Source organism: Anomaloglossus baeobatrachus, chromosome 8, assembly GCF_048569485.1.
Source record: "Anomaloglossus baeobatrachus isolate aAnoBae1 chromosome 8, aAnoBae1.hap1, whole genome shotgun sequence".
Lineage (NCBI taxonomy): Eukaryota > Metazoa > Chordata > Amphibia > Anura > Aromobatidae > Anomaloglossus > Anomaloglossus baeobatrachus.
The window spans coordinates 98,970,041-98,988,746 of NC_134360.1; the positions used below are offsets into that span (position 1 = coordinate 98,970,041).

The 18,706-nt window shown below is 47.3% G+C and overlaps 1 protein-coding gene across 2 annotated transcripts in view; it reads left to right on the plus strand.

The window, feature by feature from the left end:
* MRTFA (myocardin related transcription factor A) overlaps positions 1-18,706 on the plus strand; it is a 286,868-nt gene that overhangs the window by 118,040 nt on the left and 150,122 nt on the right. For both annotated transcript variants that reach the window (XM_075321914.1, XM_075321915.1), the window contains 2 exons: positions 4,611-4,686; positions 14,898-15,059. In XM_075321914.1, coding sequence (XP_075178029.1) covers positions 4,611-4,686; positions 14,898-15,059 — 238 coding nt within the window. The remainder of the gene's footprint in view (positions 1-4,610; positions 4,687-14,897; positions 15,060-18,706) is intronic.

Here is an 18,706-nt window from a genome sequence, read left to right on the forward strand (position 1 = left end):
TGCGGTAGTGCCTGCGTGTGCGGTGATGATGATGGGTGCAGTAGTGCCAGGGTGTGTGATGATGGTCTCTCTCTCGCTTCTAGAAAACTTAACGCAACGTGTTATTTCCCAGGAATCCGTTGCCTTTATATCACACTATTTGCAAGGCATCCGTCGCATGCGTTACACAACGCAATGCAACGGATGCCGTTCAACGCAAGTGTGAAAGTAGCCTTAAAGGGATTTTCCACTTTAGGGAAAGTGAATCCCAGACTCTTTTATAAAATGTACCTAAACCACGAGTGAGGAACTTATTTTCTGGCAAGGGCCATTTGGATATTTTATAGCATCATTTAGGAGCCATACAAAATGATCAACTTGAAATTTATCCTGCTATATTTGGTCAAAAATGCAATTAACGCTCCCCTAATTTGATAACTGGGACTGCTTCGCTTTGGTAAGGCGTGTGATGTTAGGTGGTACTGAAGTTGCTACTCACAACTGCTTTTCAAGGTTTGGGTCTGTCTGGAGCATAGTTGTCTCTTTGCAAAAAATTATGAAAGGATCTCCTAGCAGTAAGTTCTGAACACAGATGCATGTCAAATTGGGAAATTCATCACTGCTCACGTTACATTTACAAAATTCAAGCAGTGGGAGGTGTGCATTATACATCACAAAGGAGACACCAAGACTGCTGTATACATTTACATAGGAGACACCAAGACTGCTGTATACATTACATAGGAGACACTGAGACTGCTGTCTACACCACATAGGAGACACTGAGACTGCGGTATACATCACATAGGAGAAAATAAGACTGCTGTATATACATCCCATGGGAGACACAGTAGCTGGAGCATATACACCACATAAGAGACATACAGTGCGTACAAGTAGTATTCAACCCCTTGCAGATTTAGCTGGTTTACACATTCGGAATTAACTTGGCATTGTGACATTTGGACTGTAGATCAGCTTGGAAGTGTGAATTGCACTGCAGCAAAAAAGAATGTTATTTCTTTTTTTATTTTATTTTTTAAATTGTGAAAAGTTTATTCAGAGGGTCATTTATTATTCAACCCCTCAAACCACAAGAATTCTGTTTGGTTCCCCTAAAGTATTAAGAAGTATTTCAGGCACAAAGAACAATGAGCTTCACATGTTTGGATTAATTATCTCTTTTTCCATCCTTTTCTGACTTATTAAGACCGTCCCCAAACTTGTGAACAGCACTCATACTTGGTCAACATGGGAAAGACAAAGGAGCATTCCAAGGCCATCAGAGACAAGATCGTGGAGGGTCACAAGGCTGGCAAGGGGTACAAAACCCTTTCCAAGGAGTTGGGCCTACCTGTCTCCACTGTTGGGAGCATCATCCGGAAGTGGAAGGCTTATGGAACTACTGTTAGCCTTCCACGGCCTGGACAGCCTTTGAAAGTTTCCACCCGTGCCGAGGCCAGGCTTGTCCGAAGAGTCAAGGCTAACCCAAGGACAACAAGGAAGGAGCTCCGGGAAGATCTCATGACATTGGTTTCAGTCAATACCATAAGTAACGTACTCCACCGCAATGGTCTCCGTTCCAGACGAAGCCCGTAAGGTACCTTTTACTTTCAAAGTGTCATGTCAAGGCTCGTCTACAATTTGCTCATGATCACTTGGAGGACTCTGAGACAGACTGGTTCAAGGTTCTCTGGTCTGATGAGACCAAGATCGAGATCTTTGGTGCCAACCACACACGTGACGTTTGGAGACTGGATGGCACTGTATACGACCCCAAGAATACCATCCCTACAGTCAAGCATGGTGGTGGCAGCATCATGCTGTGGGGCTGTTTCTCAGCCAAGGGGCCTGGCCATCTGGTCCGCATCCATGGGAAGATGGATAGCACGGCCTACCTGGAGATTTTGGCCAAGAACCTGCGCTCCTCCAAGGATCGTAAGATGCGTCGTCATTTCATCTTCCAACAAGACAACGACCCAAAGCACACAGCCAAGAAAACCAAGGCCTGGTTCAAGAGGGAAAAATCAAGGTGTTGCAGTGGCCTAGTCAGTCTCCTGACTTTAACCCAATTGAAAACTTGTGGAAGGAGCTCAAGATTAAAGTCCACATGAGACACCCAAAGAACCTAGATAACTTGGAGAAGATCTGCATGGAGGAGTGGGCCAAGATAACTCCAGAGACCTGTGCCGGCCTGATCAGGTCTTATAAAAGACGATTATTAGCTGTAATTGCAAACAAGGGTTATTCCACAAAATATTAAACCTAGGGGTTGAATAATAATTGACCCACGCTTTTATGTTGAAAATTTATTAAAATTTAACTGAGCAACATAACTTGTTGGTTTGTAAGATTTATGCATCTGTTAATAAATCCTGCTCTTGTTTGAAGTTTTCAGGCTCTAACTTATTTGCATCTTATCAAACCAGCTAAATCTGCAGGGGGTTGAATACTACTTGTAGGCACTGTAAGGGGAGCTTCACACATAGCGACAACGACGTCGCTGTTACGTCACCATTTTCTGTGACGTAACAGCGACCTGGTAAGTCGCTGTTATGATCGCTGCTTAGCTGTCAAACACAGCGACGCAGCAGCGATCATAACATCGCTACATATGCAGAGAGCAGGGAGCCGCGCACACTGCTTAGCGCTGGCTCCTTGCTCTCCTAGCTATAGTACACATCGGGTTAATTAACCCGATGTGTACTGCAGCTACATGTGCAGAGAGCAGGGAGCCGCGCACACTGCTTAGCGCTGGCTCCTTGCTCTCCTAGCTACAGTACACATCGGGTTAATTAACCCTATGTGTACAGCAGCTACATGTGCAGAGATCCGGAGCCGGCAGCACAGGCAGCGTGAGAGCTGCGGAGGCTGGTAACTAAGGTAAATATCGGGTAACCACCTTGGTTACCCGATGTTTACCCTGGTTACAGCTTACCGCAGCTGCCAGATGTCGGCTCCTGCTCCCTGCTCGCTTCATTCGTCGCTCTCTCGCTGTCACACACAGCGATCTGTGTGTCACAGCGGGAGAGCGCCTTTGAAGAAAACGAACCAGGGCTGTGTGTAACGAGCAGCGATCTCGCAGCAGGGGCCAGATCGCTGCTCATTGTCACACACAGCGAGATCGCTAATGAGGTCACTGTTGCGTCACCAAAACCGTGCCGTAGCAGCGATTTCGGTAGCGATCTCGCTATGTGTGAAGCACCCCTAAGTCTTCAATGAATGCACCGTAGTGTTCACTAGAGAATGCTGCATCCACCAGCTTGCAGTGTAAGGAGGAATTTAAAGGCTGTCAGCTGGCAAAGGGGGCTGCTGGCCCAAGCACGGCGGTCCCCTGGAATTTGCCTGCGTTCCATAAAAAAAGGATATCACGACTGAGGTTCCTCACCCCTGACCTAAAGTAACAAACCACAAATAATCACCCTCCCTGGGTTCATCGTGAGCCATCCACCATTGCTTCACTCTGTTTTGGCTGTAGTGGTGGCAGAACATGGACAATTCACGTCACTGTTGAAGTGAATTTCTAAGGTCAGTCGCTTGGCCAAGATGCACAACACAACGAGCTCAGTGATTAGGTGCAGAAGTGATGCCAGCTGTCGATGTGATGTCACCACTGCAGCCAAAACACTGAGGCCTAAACAAAGACTGAGAACCTCCTGAGTTCCTCCAGTGAGGCTCAAATATGTATTGTAGGATCTACTTTTCTTGCAGTTGAAAACACTTTAATGTTACTCGCATTGTAAGAGAAATGGATGGCCAGTTGACATTTGAGTTTTAAACTGACTGTACAGTCCATGTGAGAGTTAGGGTACCAGGGCTCGTTATTGGATAGAAGGAAAAAAAAGATGACCCAGCTCAGCTGTGGTAAGGTCCGGCATGCAAGGATAACACTCTGGCAGTGCAGGGATCCAATGAAAGAAAAAAACAATCCAGCTTCCGGAATAATATAAAATCTTGTGCAAATTTTATTTTAAAGGACGTAAAAATTATAATTACAAGGGACAAAATAGGGAGCCCATGTGCGGCTATGTGTTTTGAACGCTGCCTGCATTCTTTGTGAAGCCTCTCGTTATTGGATACAGCTGCTGCTGAGCTCAGTAACAAGATGTTATTTATGGCAAAGTGCTGATTATAAAATACTAAGCAATTCAGAATATAAAGTGAACTTTGCTTGAAATTAGATGGAGGAACAAGAATCAGCAATAGTAGAGCACTTTAATTCGTATTCAGTTAAGGAAAGATATAATAGCTTTGAGCTAGCAAAATAATTTATCAGCTGTTCATCACCTTTCTCCATTGTTCATAGAGAATTTTGGAATGAACCTGGTATTTTGACTTATGAAAATTAAACCTTAGCTTTAAAGTTTCTTTATTATTTGCAGTAAATATAATTTCATATTTGGGGAATATGATCAAAAATTCCTTGCATCTGGGAAAGTAAATCTGTTAACTTCTGTGTTGTACACATTTGCTTACATAAGAGCATATAATTTGTATGAAAGAGACCATGCTTTAATGTATGTAGGCACTTTTCATTCATCTATTCTAAATAAGTAATATATGTGTTTATCAGCTGTTTGTTTTACTTCCCTCTTTATTAGGTTTTCATTTTTTCTTTCCTCATTTTTCAGACGGAGGATTATTTAAAGAGAAAGATCAGGTGTCGGCCCGAGCGCTCAGAGCTAGTGAGGATGCACATACTGGAAGGTATGGCTACTGTATGCATTGTAAAATGTATTATGACCATGGGTGTAAATATTTGCTCCCAGAAAGCTCTGTCTGTGTAGTAGGATGAGTGAAGATGTATGTGTGAGAAGCTCCACAAATGTTTATTTGTAAGGCATTAAAAAGGATGACCAGCCAAATAAAAAAGTGACTTGGATGTGTTTCAAACTAAAATTAATTGGATCTAGTATATGAAAGTTCCACTAATGACTTGATTTCACTGCCAGTCCCTGCAGCTCCAGTTTTACAAGCTCCCTTCCCTTACCTGTGTCAGCACATGCATGCCTAGTTATGTGGGTGAGCGGGGCTGGCTTACTGACTCAATGTAAATGGAATCTGTCACCATGTTTTTGCTACCCTATCTGATGGCATCATGATGTAGGGGCTGAGACCCTGATTTCAACATTAGATCACTCACTGAACTGCTTGCTGTCTTTTTAATAAAATCACCTCCATTCTTTACCAACTGTTTGGCAATGAACCATTGAATCTGCCCCTCTTTTCTCCCACCAACTACTCAATTACCAAGTTTTGCTGTATTCTACTTCACAAATCAAGAGAGTCTAACCACGACCCTGTCCTTTAAGAGATCAGAGACAGATCTGAGTCAGCTTACGGAGGAAGAATGGTTTGGTGCTGTAACGTCCCCATAAATGGTGTCTTCTAATCATAATGAGCATCTTTGGCAACTATACACTACTCACAAAGTTAGGGATATTTATGTTTTGGGTGAAATTTCAGGATGACCCTAAAATGCCCTCTAACCTTTTCAGGTGAGCTTAATGTGACCTTCTCAACTTTTCAATGCACATGTCCAACTGTTCAATGTTTCAGTACCTTAAGCACAACTTGCTGTTCTCTTCAAGGAGTTTAATGGCAAAATTCACAACAGATGGTTGATTCTTGAATCTCCCAATACATTTTGGGGCTCAATTGAAATTAATATTTAAACAGTACTCCTCATCATGCTGTTCACATTTTGTTTATCGTTCCTTTGGGAGACCCAGACCTTGGGTGTTTAGCTTCTGCCTCCGGAGGACACACAAAGTACTACACCTAAGTGTAGCTCCTCCCTCTGAGCTCATACACCCCCTGGTGAGCCAGTCCCAGCCAGTTTATCGCTTTGTGTTCAGGAGGCATACATCCACACATGCATTCTCATATGATTTTTTTGCTTTTTGGAAACAGATTGAAGAAGTGCGGGTCCACGTCTGGACTCCCGGCATGTCCCTTCTCACACCACTGTGTCGGTGGTGTTGTAAGGTTGATTTCCAAGGCTGGAGCCTTACATGCCGTGCTCCTTCACCATCCCTCCTGGGCTCTGGCTTGAAGTGGGAGCCAGCGCGGTCTCCATGCCTGGCAGGAGACCGGTCTCCGTCCACAGCCCTTTAGGACTCTGCTGGACCGGAGCACTCATCCCCAGGGACCTGGCCCTGCGTCTCAGCAGCTAAGTACCTGAGGCGTTCATATGTTGGGGGTCCCTGTCCTTTATTGTATGGGGAGAGTGTGTTTGCTGTATTTATTTTGCCATTTCCAGCGGGTTCTCTGGCTTTCGCCCGAGAACCGCGCCGATGGTGCCTGCGCGTTGGCCTCGCAGCTCAAATTTAGGCCCCGGCTTCGCCGGAGGCCTAGTTTCTGTTACCGGCCCTCGCATGTCACTCATGCAGAGGGACAGGCACGGCTCCTCCCGGCGGCCGTCCTGCACAGGGGAGGGACACTCCCCACTGCTTGTGCCTGACTCCTCCCCTGCAGGTCTCTATGGCCCTCCAGATCCCGCTTTCCTACAGGAATGCCCTCTCTTCGCTCCGGCGGCCATTTTCTTGGACAGGGTTCACTCTGCGCTGGGCCATCCTGCACTCTGCATCCCTGCTGAGGTGCTGTGCATTGGGGGTCCGGGCTTCGGGATCTGGAGGGCACACAACACCGCTTCCAGCGGTCTGGTAAGCCACAGCCGGTCTCTGGTTGTGGACCTCTGTATATACTCCCTGGGGTTCATTCGCTTTGTAGAAGCTGTCCCCACTCCAGCAGCATGTCTCACACGTGGAGCAAGGCTCCAAAGCTTTATACTGTATGCGCTGCATGTAAGCTCCTGCTGCCTGAACCGAGCACCTATCCACATTGTGATGTCTGCTCTAACTTGGAAGTGCCACAGCCTGGAGCCTCACCCCCAGTGGTCTCTGAGGCTGCTTCTGCACCTGTGGCTGAACCCCCGGCCTGGGTAGAGTCCTTCTCTAGGTCTATCTCCCAGTCTTTTGCTGAGTCCATGGGACTTCTGTCCAGGACTTTGATGAATATGCATCAGCCCCCTTCACAGGGTGCCTCTAATGCTCTTGCTAAGGGTCCTTTAGGATCCCTATCATCTGACCTCCATCCACCGGAGCTCACAGAGGATTCATCATCAGGGCACAGACCCCGTCCTCCTAAGAGGAGCCGCAGGGTTTCCTCTCCCTCCTCATCCCGCGGCTCTGATTCAAGAGCTGACTGGCAAGATGAGGAGGATGCCTTTACAGGGGGCTCGGAGGCTAACTCCATGTGCCCCATTGATCTTTCCGAGGGTGACTCAGATCTTAGTGACTTGATTGCTTCCATTAATTCTGTACTGGATCTCAATCCACCAGTACCAGAGGAGCAACCCTCTCTGGCAGAAAAGCACCAGTTTACCTCGCCTAAGAGAGTAAAGAGTGTGTTCTTAAACCACTCCAGTTTTCAGACCGCTGTGACCAAACCCAGGGCCTGTCCTGACAAACGCTTCCCAAAGCGTGGTTCTGATGACCGTTTTCCCTTTCCACCTGAGGTGGTCAAGGAGTGGGCTCACTCCCCAAAGGTAGACCCTCCGGTGTCTAGGCTCTCAGCCCGGACCGTTGTGTCGGTGGCTGATGGCACTTCCCTTAGGGATTCCACTGACCGTCAGATTGACCTTCTGGCCAAATCAGTGTATGAAGCGGCGGGGGCCGCGTTTTCCCCAACTTTTGCAGCAGTGTGGGCTCTCAAAGCCATCTCTGCTTCTCTAGAGGAGATGCATTCCCTCACCAGGGAATCTATGCCCGAGATGGTTGCCTTAACTTCTCAAGCTTCAGCTTTTTCATCTTATGCCATGTCTGCCATGCTAGAGGCTTGTCACCGCACTGCGGTGGCTTCGGCTAATTCCCTCGTTATCCGCAGGATCTTGTGGTTTCGAGAGTGGAAGGCAGATGCTTCTTTAAAGAAGTACCTTGCTGGGCTCCCTTTTGCTGGTTCCCGGCTGTTCGGTGAACAGCTGGATGAAATTATTAAAGAAGCTACTGGCGGGAAGAGTACTTCCATGCCACAAACCAAGACCAGGAAACCTGCCCAGGGTAGGAATCAGTCGAGGTTTCGCTCCTTTCGTTCCTCCAACTGGTCGTCCTCTAAGCCCTCCACCTCGTCCGCTAACTCAGCTAAGGACCAGAAATCCAACTGGCGCCCAAAAGCGCGTCCACAGAAGACCGCAGGAGGTCCTGCCACTAAGGCAGCCTCCTCGTGACTCTCTGCCCGCTCCAGCAACGTCCTTAGTCGGTGGCAGGCTCTCCCACTTTGGCGACGCTTGGTTTCAACAAGTCTCCGATCAGTGGGTGAGAGATATCATCTCTCACGGCTACAGGATAGAATTCTCTTCCAGCCCGCCAAACAGATTTTTTCTCTCAACTCCCCCCTGCTCCAAGGCCGCCGCCTTCTCACAGGCCGTGGCAGCCTTGCAGGCCAACGGAGTAATTATACCAGTTCCCGCCCGGGAACGGTTCAGAGGTTTTTACTCAAACCTCTTCCTAGTTCCCAAAAAGGGACGGTACCTTCCGGCCCATCCTGGATCTCAAGCTTCTCAACAAGCATGTTCGGGTGCGGCACTTTAGCATGGAGTCTCTGCGATCAGTCATTGCCTCAATGACCCAAGGGGATTTCCTGGCGTCCATCGACATCAGAGATGCCTATCTACATGTGCCAATTGCAGTTTCACACCAGCGTTGGCTACGCTTTGCAATAGGAGAAGATCATTTCCAATTCGTGGCTCTCCCCTTCGGGTTAGCCACGGCCCCTCGGGTATTCACCAAGGTCATGGCAGCAGTGATTGCGGTTCTGCACCTCCAGGGGTTGGCAGTGCTCCCTTACCTAGACGAACTTCTAGTCAAGGCTCCATCCAGCGCAGACTGTCAGCGGAGTATCTCGCTCACTCTCGTCACTCTAGCCCAATTGGGGTGGCTTGTCAATCTTCCCAAATCCACTCTGACTCCGACCCAGAGTCTCACGTACCTAGGGATGCAGTTCGAGACTTTGCCGGCACTTGTGAAGTTGCCCTTAAACAAACAGCTGTCACTCCAGTTGGCGGTGTGCTCTCTCCTGAGGCCCCGCCGTTATACCCTCAGGCGTGTGATGCAGGTGCTGGGTCAAATGGTGGCGTCCATGGAGGCTGTTCCCTTTGCCCAGTTCTATCTGCGCCCCCTGCAGCTGGACATTCTCCGCTGTTGGGACAAGCGGCCTTCCTCCTTACACAAGTTAGTGGCTCTGTCGCCACGGACCAGGAGCTCTCTTCAGTGGTGGCTTCGGCCCCTCTCCCTGTCCCAAGGGCGCTCCTTCCTGGCCCCGTCCTGGGTGATTCTCACCACGGATGCCAGTCTATCCGGCTGTGGAGCGGTATGTCTCCACCACAGAGCACAGGGCACTTGGACTCCGTCCGAGTCAGCCCTTTCAATCAATGTGCTGGAAACCAGAGCCGTGCTTCTAGCTCTCCTAGCATTTCATCACCTGCTGGCGGGCAGGCACATTCGAGTCCAGTCAGACAACGCGACAGCTGTTTCCTACATCAATCATCAAGGCGGGACACGCAGCCGCCTGGCAATGATGGAGGTACAACGCATTCTTCAATGGGCGGAAGACTCCAGGTCCACCATATCCGCAGTCCACATCCCAGGCGTGGACAACTGGGAGGCAGATTATCTCAGCCGTCAAAGCGTGGACGGTGGCGAGTGGTCCCTGCACCCGGCAGTATTTCAGTCGATCTGCCGCAAATGGGGCACTCCGGACGTGGACCTAATGGCATCCCGTCACAACAACAAAGTTCCTGTTCACGTGGCTCGCTCCCACGATCCTCAGGCCTTCGCCGCGGACGCTCTGGTTCAGGACTGGTCCCAGTTTCGTCTGTCCTACGTGTTTCCCCCTCTAGCTCTCTTGCCCAGAGTTCTGCGCAAGATCAGAATGGAGGGTCGTCGAGTCATCCTCATTGCACCGGACTGGCCCAGGCGAGCTTGGTATCCGGACCTGCTCCAACTGTCCGTAGAGATGCCGTGGCATCTCCCGGACCGTCCAGATCTACTCTCGCAAGGTCCGTTTTTCCGCCCGAATTCTGCGGCCCTCAAATTGACGGCGTGGCTCTTGAGTCCTGGATTTTGACTGCTTCTGGTATCCCCCCTGAAGTCATCTCCACTATGACTCGGGCGCGCAAGTCTTCCTCCGCTAAGATCTATCACAGGACTTGGAAAATTTTCCTGTCCTGGTGTCGCTCTACCGGCCATCCTCCTTGGCCATTCTCCTTGCCGACTCTTCTGTCTTTTCTACAGTCCGGTCTGCAGCTAGGACTGTCCCTCAACTCTCTCAAGGGACAAGTTTCGGCTCTGTCAGTTCTGTTCCAGCGGCGTCTCGCTCGGCTGGCTCAGGTCCGCACCTTCATGCAGGGTGCGTCTCACATCATTCCGCCTTACCGGCGGCCCTTGGACCCCTGGGACCTTAACTTGGTTCTCACAGTCTTGCAGAAACCCCCCTTTGAGCCTCTTAGGGAGGTTTCTTTGTATCGTCTTTCACAGAAAGTGGTCTTTCTGGTTGCCATAACTTCTTTGAGGAGAGTCTCTGATTTGGCTGCGGTCTCCTCGGAGTCACCTTTTTTAGTCTTTCATCAAGACAAGGTAGTTCTCCGTCCGACTCCGGACTTTCTTCCTAAGGTGGTCTCTCCCTTCCACCTTAACCAGGACATTACCTTACCTTCCTTCTGTCCGGCCCCTGGTCATCGCTTTGAAAAAGCTCTACATACTCTAGATCTGGTGCGTGCTCTCCGGATCTATGTGTCTCGCACCGCTGCGCTTAGGCGGTGCACCTCTCTTTTTGTGCTAACCACAGGTCGGCGCAAGGGCCTCCCTGCTTCTAAGCCGACCTTAGCCCGTTGGATTAGGTCGACCATTTCGGACGCCTACCAGAGAACGCAGGCGCCTCCCCCGCTGGGGATCAAAGCACACTCGACCAGAGCTGTCGGTGCCTCTTGGGCTTTTAGGCACCAGGCTACGGCTCAACAAGTCTGTCAGGCTGCCACTTGGGCTAGCCTGCATACCTTCTCGAAGCACTACCAAGTGCATGCTCATGCTTCGGCAGATGCGAGCTTGGGCAGATGCATCCTTCAGGCGGCGGTCGCCCATTTGTGAAGTTAGGTTCTGCCTACTTCTTAGTTTTTCTGTTTATTTCCCACCCAGGGACTGCTTTGGAACGTCCCAAGGTCTGGGTCTCCCAAAGGAACGATAAAGAAAAAGAGAATTTTGTTTACTTACGGTAAATTCTTTTTCTTATAGTTCCGTCTTGGGAGACCCAGCACCCTCCCTGTTGCCTGTTGGCAATTTCCTTGTTTCGCGTGTTTTCACCGGCTGTTGTCGTGGACAGAGTCTCCGGTTGTTCCGGCTCTTGCTCTGTTCTACTTGTGGGTGGCTATTCTCCTTCAGCTTTTGCACTAAACTGGCTGGGACTGGCTCACCATGGGGTGTATAAGCTCAGAGGGAGGAGCTACACTTTTAGGTGTAGTACTTTGTGTGTCCTCCGGAGGCAGAAGCTAAACACCCAAGGTCTGGGTCTCCCAAGACGGAACTATAAGAAAAAGAATTTACGGTAAGTAAACAAAATTCTCTTTTTTGACATCATGAGACCAAGACGACACCTAACAATGGATCAAAAGTACTGCGCCTTTGCAAGGCTTCAAGCAGGATGTTCCCAGACGGAAGTGGCCACTGAGCTTAGAGTGTCATCAGCAGGTTGTAACAGAGCTACAGAGAGATTGGAAGAGTTACAGAAAGGCATAGAAGTGGACGTCTTTTAGCCACATCCCACATGAATGACCTTTTCATTGTGAAGAATGCCCTTTGTAACCGGATGTTGAATGCCACACGACTCCAGACAAATTTATGGGAGGTTAGTGGCACCCAAAGTTCACATCAAACCATTCAAGACCATTTACATCAGCATAGTCTGTGTGCTAGACGACATGCAAGGGGTACCTGAGCACACCAACAGGCACAGGTGTCATCGTCTTGCATGAGCCAGCGCACATCTACACAGGATGAAGCACCAGTGGGCCTCAGTACCGATGAAAAGTAACTCACGCTGTGCAAAAATGATGGCTGCCAATGATCTTGGAGACGTTAAGCAGAGCACTATGCATCAGCCACGGTTGTCACCAGACGAGCCTTTGGTGGTATTAGTTTGTGCAGGTGGCTAGTCAGTAGAAAACTGCCCTACACTTTGTGACTGGTAAATTGACAAGCACCTACTACTTGAATAACATCATTAATTCAGTCATTGTGCCTCTGCAAGAGCAACCAGGCCATATTTCATATTCATGGATGACAATGCTCCAGATTATCGAGGTTTCATCATTAGGGAACGGCTTCTGGTGACTGGGGTACCTCAAATAGAGTGGCTTTCACTTTCTCCAGACCTGAATCTCATAGAAAACCCATGAATTCGGCTGAGTCTCCATGTAGAAGATCATAACTCTGTACCCCAGAACTTCAATGACCTGAAGGCCGCCCTTCAAGAAGAGTGGGATGCCGTGCCTCAGCAGAGAATAACTCCACTTGTGAACAGCAGGAGACGTCATTGTCAATCTATTATGGAGACATTGACAATTTAGCAGGGTATACCCACCTCTGTTGTTGGCTTTGTTTGAACAAATTATTTGAGATGAGGAAGTCACCATTGCAAGCTTATACGTAAATGCCTTACTTACATGATAAAATATCACTGGAGCGTGAACTTTTTACATACATTACAACTGAATGCCAAATATCCCTAACATTTTGTGAGTAGGGTATATCCCCCATAGGACATAGTATGCTACATCTAGGCTAGCTACCTTTCGGCCTAATTTTCCAAGTAAATACCCCAAATGTTATTTGTCATCGGTTTCTTGGTCAGATTTCTTAATTTTAAGATGGGTACTCCTGTCTCACTTTGCCTTATTAGATAGAAGATTGCAAATGTAGGTATACGCTTACATGTCTAAAAAATACTTGCTTCATCAGTCAATTCACAGAAAAAATAGAATATACCAGCATAGAAGACATCCTTATAAATTATTGAAAGGCGACTTGTGATGTTGAAAATGGTATATGATCTGCAGGCAGGATGTTCTAGAGCAGGATTTGCTGATCAGATTGGTGTATATTTTGTGGAAAAATATACTTGAAATTTGCATTTTATTCATTGAAATCTCTGGTGTTTTCATGCATGTGAGTCCAATGGGATGTCCTACCAGTGATTGATATTCTTCCCTGTACAGTAGTGGCCTAAGGTTTTGAAACTCTTGATGTTTGAGGTTTCAGTGTTTTGAAACTATATTAGCCAGATATTTTATTTATGGTTACTGAATTAATAAATTATCAATATGTCATCATTTGTTTATAGTTTTATTGACACATATATCATGTTTATGTTAAGATTCAATTTTATTTTTCCAGACATTTACCCTTTACCCTGGCAGTTGGATACCAGCTTCTGGGCCAAATGTTTAATGATGACAACCCATTCTTCCTTGATCAGCTCTTGAGTTTATTATAACTTGTGGTTTTGTATGTCCACCCGCTTTTTAGGGTTAACTACAGGTTTTCATTGAGATTTGAGGAGTTTCCTGAACCCAATATTTTCATGTTTTGTGTACCAAGTTACTTGGCATCACCTTTGCCTTCTGACTTGGTCTCCATCATGCTGGAAAAAAAATGTTTTTATCACCAGACTGCTCCTGGATCATTGGGAGAAGTTGCTCTTTCAGGATATTTAGATTCTTTATTCATTAGAGCAGTTTCCTCAATTCCAGTCCCTAAGAGCCACCAACAGTGCATGTTTTCAGGATTTCTTTAGTATTGCACTGCGTCTTAAGCAAAATTGTGAGGGAGCCCACTTAAATGAAAAGCCCCCCACTTGAATGGTCTCAGGTTACTTTAATATTGGCATAACACAGGTCTTATGGTAGCACTCACCTCCTTCTTTAGAGGATGATGTTCCTCACCTCTTGGGCCTCTGTGCGGTTGCACCAATGGTATGTCTTTCCCTGGTTGAAACCTATTATACAATCCGATCCTTATTTTACTCTTGAAGCTTACTGTACAATACAACCATTAATAATACTGAATGAGTTTGTTATATTTATACATTTTTATATATGACAAATGATCTTCCATTCAAAGCGAAAACAGGATATCTCTGTACTCTGAGCTTTGACCGGACCATGACAGGTAGTGAGCAGCCTGACACACATGACTGCTAATCAATCCTAAAGTGTCTTTATTTCTCAGATGCTTTACAATGGGTTAATAGTCTGTATTGCCGGAAAACTCCTTTAAGTTAAAAGGGTTGTCCAGTTAAAACAAGTTATCACATGATAGACTTGCTAATTGGTGGGTATCCTACTGCTGGGATCCACACTGATTGAAATAATGGGGAATTATTCCTTATATAATCCTTGTTACAAAATGGCGCGGCAGGTCAGATGCCCGACCTTAATTCTAGTAATTTTCTAAGATGCTGCCGGAAGAAGTTGAGCGTCATGCTGGGCGGCCGCATGAGAAATGAAGCGCAGATCAACCAAAATACCGCTCCATTCTAATAAGGGATGCAAATTCCCAATTCTGTTGATTTTCAAGAGCCCGAGCAGTCAAAGCTCCACTCATCAACACCATTATCACCAATCTTCTGAATATGTGATAACTTGTTTTGACCGGACACCTTTAAAAAACAGAACTATCACTTTAACTACATTTGAAAGAAGAAGCTTTATTAGAAATAAAACAGCAAATGAGATTTCATTCACCACTGGAGGTGTGCTTTTTTAATAATTAGCCTAAATAGGGCATTTAAAAAAAAATAAATTTCTATAACCGGCAACACCATTGATATATACTGTAATTTGAATTGTAACTTCTATGTTCGTACAGAGACCTTAGCTGAGCCATCCCTTCAAGCCAAACAGCTTAAACTTAAAAGAGCACGCCTTGCTGATGACCTAAATGAAAAAATCTCTCAAAGACCTGGTCCCATGGAACTGGTGGTTAAGAATATTCTTCCTGTAGAGACAAGCCTGAAGGAAGCCATAATAGGTAAGCAAAGCTCTGCACATCTACCTGAATACATGACGCATGATAGAGCTGCTGGAAACTTGCAGACATTTTTCAGTATGTCATATGACAATACCCAAATAACAGGAACACATATATGTACAGATAGCTAATCAAAAAGGGGGCCATTTACGAAATTTGAAGATGTTTCCTATTTTACACTTTATGCGGCTTATTTTTTTTCTATTGTCCACACTGTGTGCACAAATATAAGTGTGATATGCATAAAGCAAGAAAGTATTTTGACCATATCATAATTGTTATGCAAATTTTCCAATTCCTCACTGTATAAACTTGAATGCTGGTTAGATGAAGCTTATCAGGTGTGTGTGGGAATATGTGTAATGAGGGAGCGTGAGACCTAAGGATATCAACATCCTTTATCAAGATGTGCAGAATTATTAGGCAACTTGTTTTCTTTACACAAAATGGGCCAAAAAGAGATTTAACAGACTCTGAAAAGTCAAAAATTGTCAGACGTCTTACAGAGGGATGCAGCACTCTTGAAATTGCTAAGATATTGAGGCGTGATCACAGAACAATCAAACGTTTTGTTGTAAATAGTCAACATGTTCTGAAAAAACTTGAGAAAGCACTCATTTCTAATTGGAGGTATTTGTTATTATTACACCCACTACACACTGAGATAGAAATAACCCTTTAGGCTATGCGCGCACGCTGCGTTTTCTTGCCGCTGCGTTTTTGTGTGTTTTTTGCCGCAAAAAACGCACCCGCGGCAAAGAAACACATTAAAAAAGCATGCGTTTTTACCGCGTTTTGGTGCGTTTTTGGCTGAGTTTTACTCCATTTTTGTTAACTGCTTTTTTATGCGTTTTTTTTTATCAGTGAACAATGCCATTAAAGATTGGTGAAGAAAAAAAAAAAGTTGATCTGATGTCATTTCCTGCTTCAATCTGTTCTTCATTCTCCACTAGTGTATGCAGGAGAGCAGACAGCAGTTGCAGAACTACAAGGCTCAGCATGCTCCATCCAGGACTGTATGCAGGAGTTTCTTTTTCCCAAAAACGTAAAAAAAGACGTGGCCTTCGCCATATTTTTGTATGCTAGCCAGGTACAGCAGGCAGGTACGGCTGCCCCCAGCTGCCTATTTGTACCTGGCTGGGAACCAATAATATAGCGAAGCCCACGTCTTTTTTTTTTTTTTTTTTTTATTATTTCATGAAATTCATGAATTAAAAAAAAAAAAAAAAATATGACGTTGGCTTTGCTCAATTTTTGTGTCCAGCCAGGTACAACTAGGCAGCTAGAGATTGGAATCCACAGAGCAGGGTACCCAAGCTTTCTGGGAACCCCCGCTGCGAATTTCTGTCCGCAGCCGCCCCAGAAAATGGCGCTTTCATAGAAGCGCCATCTTCTGGCGCTGTATCCAACTCTTCCAGCTGCCCTGGTTCCGGGTGGCTCGCTGGGTAATAATGGGGTTAGGGCTACCTGTGTATCAACTGGCCCTAAGGCTATGTGCGCACGTAGCGTTCTGCCCTGCAGAAATTTCTGCAGCGATTTGAACAGCACACGTGCGCTTCAAATCGCTGCAGAAAGAGTCCGTAATGAAAAAAAAAAAGCCGATTCCATAGACAGAGCAGGAGATGCATGCAGAGCGCAGGAAAGAAGTGACATGTCACTTCTTAGAACACGCACTTCGGGCAGCAGCCAAAGCGTTGCGCTCTAAGACGCCACGTGCGCACGTCTCCTGCATAATCTTCATAGATTATGCTGGGGACGCAGGAGTAGTTGTAGATCGCGGTGCAGATCGCAGCGTAACTGCATGCAAATACGCAACGTGCGCACATAGCCTAAGCCCGAAATTCATGGTGTCACGCCGATATTAGACATGGCCACCATGAATTTTCTAGTAAAGATAAAAAAAAAAAAAAAACACAACACACAGAAAAATATTTTTATTAGAAATAAAACACAACACAATTAGTGACTCCACTCCATCTTTATTGAACTAACGAACCCCCCCTCCTCTGCAGTAATCCTGGGTCAGGGTCCCACGATGTCCAATCCGGATCCAATGTCATCTGATCGGTTTGCCGGAAAAAGGCAAAGTGATCAGATGATGTGTCAGGTTCAAGGATGTGAATCACATAACACATCAGCTGATTGTATAAAGGCTATTTATACAATCAGCTGATGCATCAGTAGAAAAAAACAAACCTACACACTTCTGTGCAGACTCCCGTCTGATCGCTGCAGGATCCGGCGGTAATCAGCTGTTTCGGTCACCTGACAGCATCAGCTGATAGTATAAGTCCAGCTTATAAGTCCAGCAGTGAGGCTGGCTTTTTACCGCCCAGCCGGCTTAAACTATCAACTGATGCCGTCATTTGATCGCATCAGCTGATCACCGGCAGGTTCTGCAGCCATCAGACGTGTCCCAGGAGTCTGCAGACAGGTGAATATGATATACCGTATTTTTCGGACCATAAGACGCACTTTTTTCCCCCCAAATGTTGGGAGAAAGTGGGGGGTGCGTCTTTTGGTCTGACTATAGGGCTGCGGCCGGGAATGTGGGTGCTGCGGTGCAGCGCCTGCCGTGACCACGTGGGCCCGCTCATTACATATGCACGCCCATCCTCCCGCCCATCATCTCTCAGCGAACACGGCGCTGACAGGTGGGCGGGGGGGTGCGCGCATAATTAACAGCCGGCCGTGATCACCCCTGGCAACTACAGCCTGGAGTGATCATGTGCGGCTGTATTCACTGCCTCCCGTGCATCATTATCAGCGCGGGGTGCAGTGAATCAGTGTACTCACCCGTCACCACGTGTGGAGCCTTCCCCCTGCAGCATCGCGCGATGTCTTCCTGTCTGTGCCGGTCAGCTGATCTGGTCACTAGCGGCGCGCACAGCGATGACGTCATCGCTGTGCGCGCCGCTAGTGTCCACCAGCTCAGCTGACCGGCACAGACAGGAAGACATCGCGCGATGCTGCAGACGGTGACGGCTCCACACGCGGTGACGGCTCCACACGCGGTGACGGCTCCACACGCGGTGACGGCTCCACACGCGGTGACGGCTCCACACGCGGTGACGGCTCCACACGCGGTGACGGCTCCACACGCGGTGACGGCTCCACACGCGGTGACGGCTCCACACGCGGTGACGGCTCCACACGCGGTGACGGCTCCACACAGCGGCGCTGCAGCTGAGACAGAGATCGGTGCTTCAGGGAGTGAGGAAAGGTGAGTATAAACGTTTATTTTTTTTTTCTGTGCCACAGGCCATATACATGGATGGGGGAATAACATGAGCAGGATGGATGGGGGCATAACATGAGCAGGATGGATGGGGGCATATCATGAGCAGGATGGATGGGGGCATAACATGAGCAGGATGGATGGGGGCATAACATGAGCAGGATGGATGGGGGCATATCATGAGCAGGATGGATGGGGGCATAACATGAGCAGGATGGATGGGGGCATAACATGAGCAGGATGGATGGGGGCATATCATGAGCAGGATGGATGGGGGCATAACATGAGCAGGATGGATGGGGGCATATCATGAGCAGTATGGATGGGGGCATATCATGAGCAGGATGGATGGGGGCATAACATGAGCAGGATGGATGGGGGCATAACATGAGCAGGATGGATGGGGGCA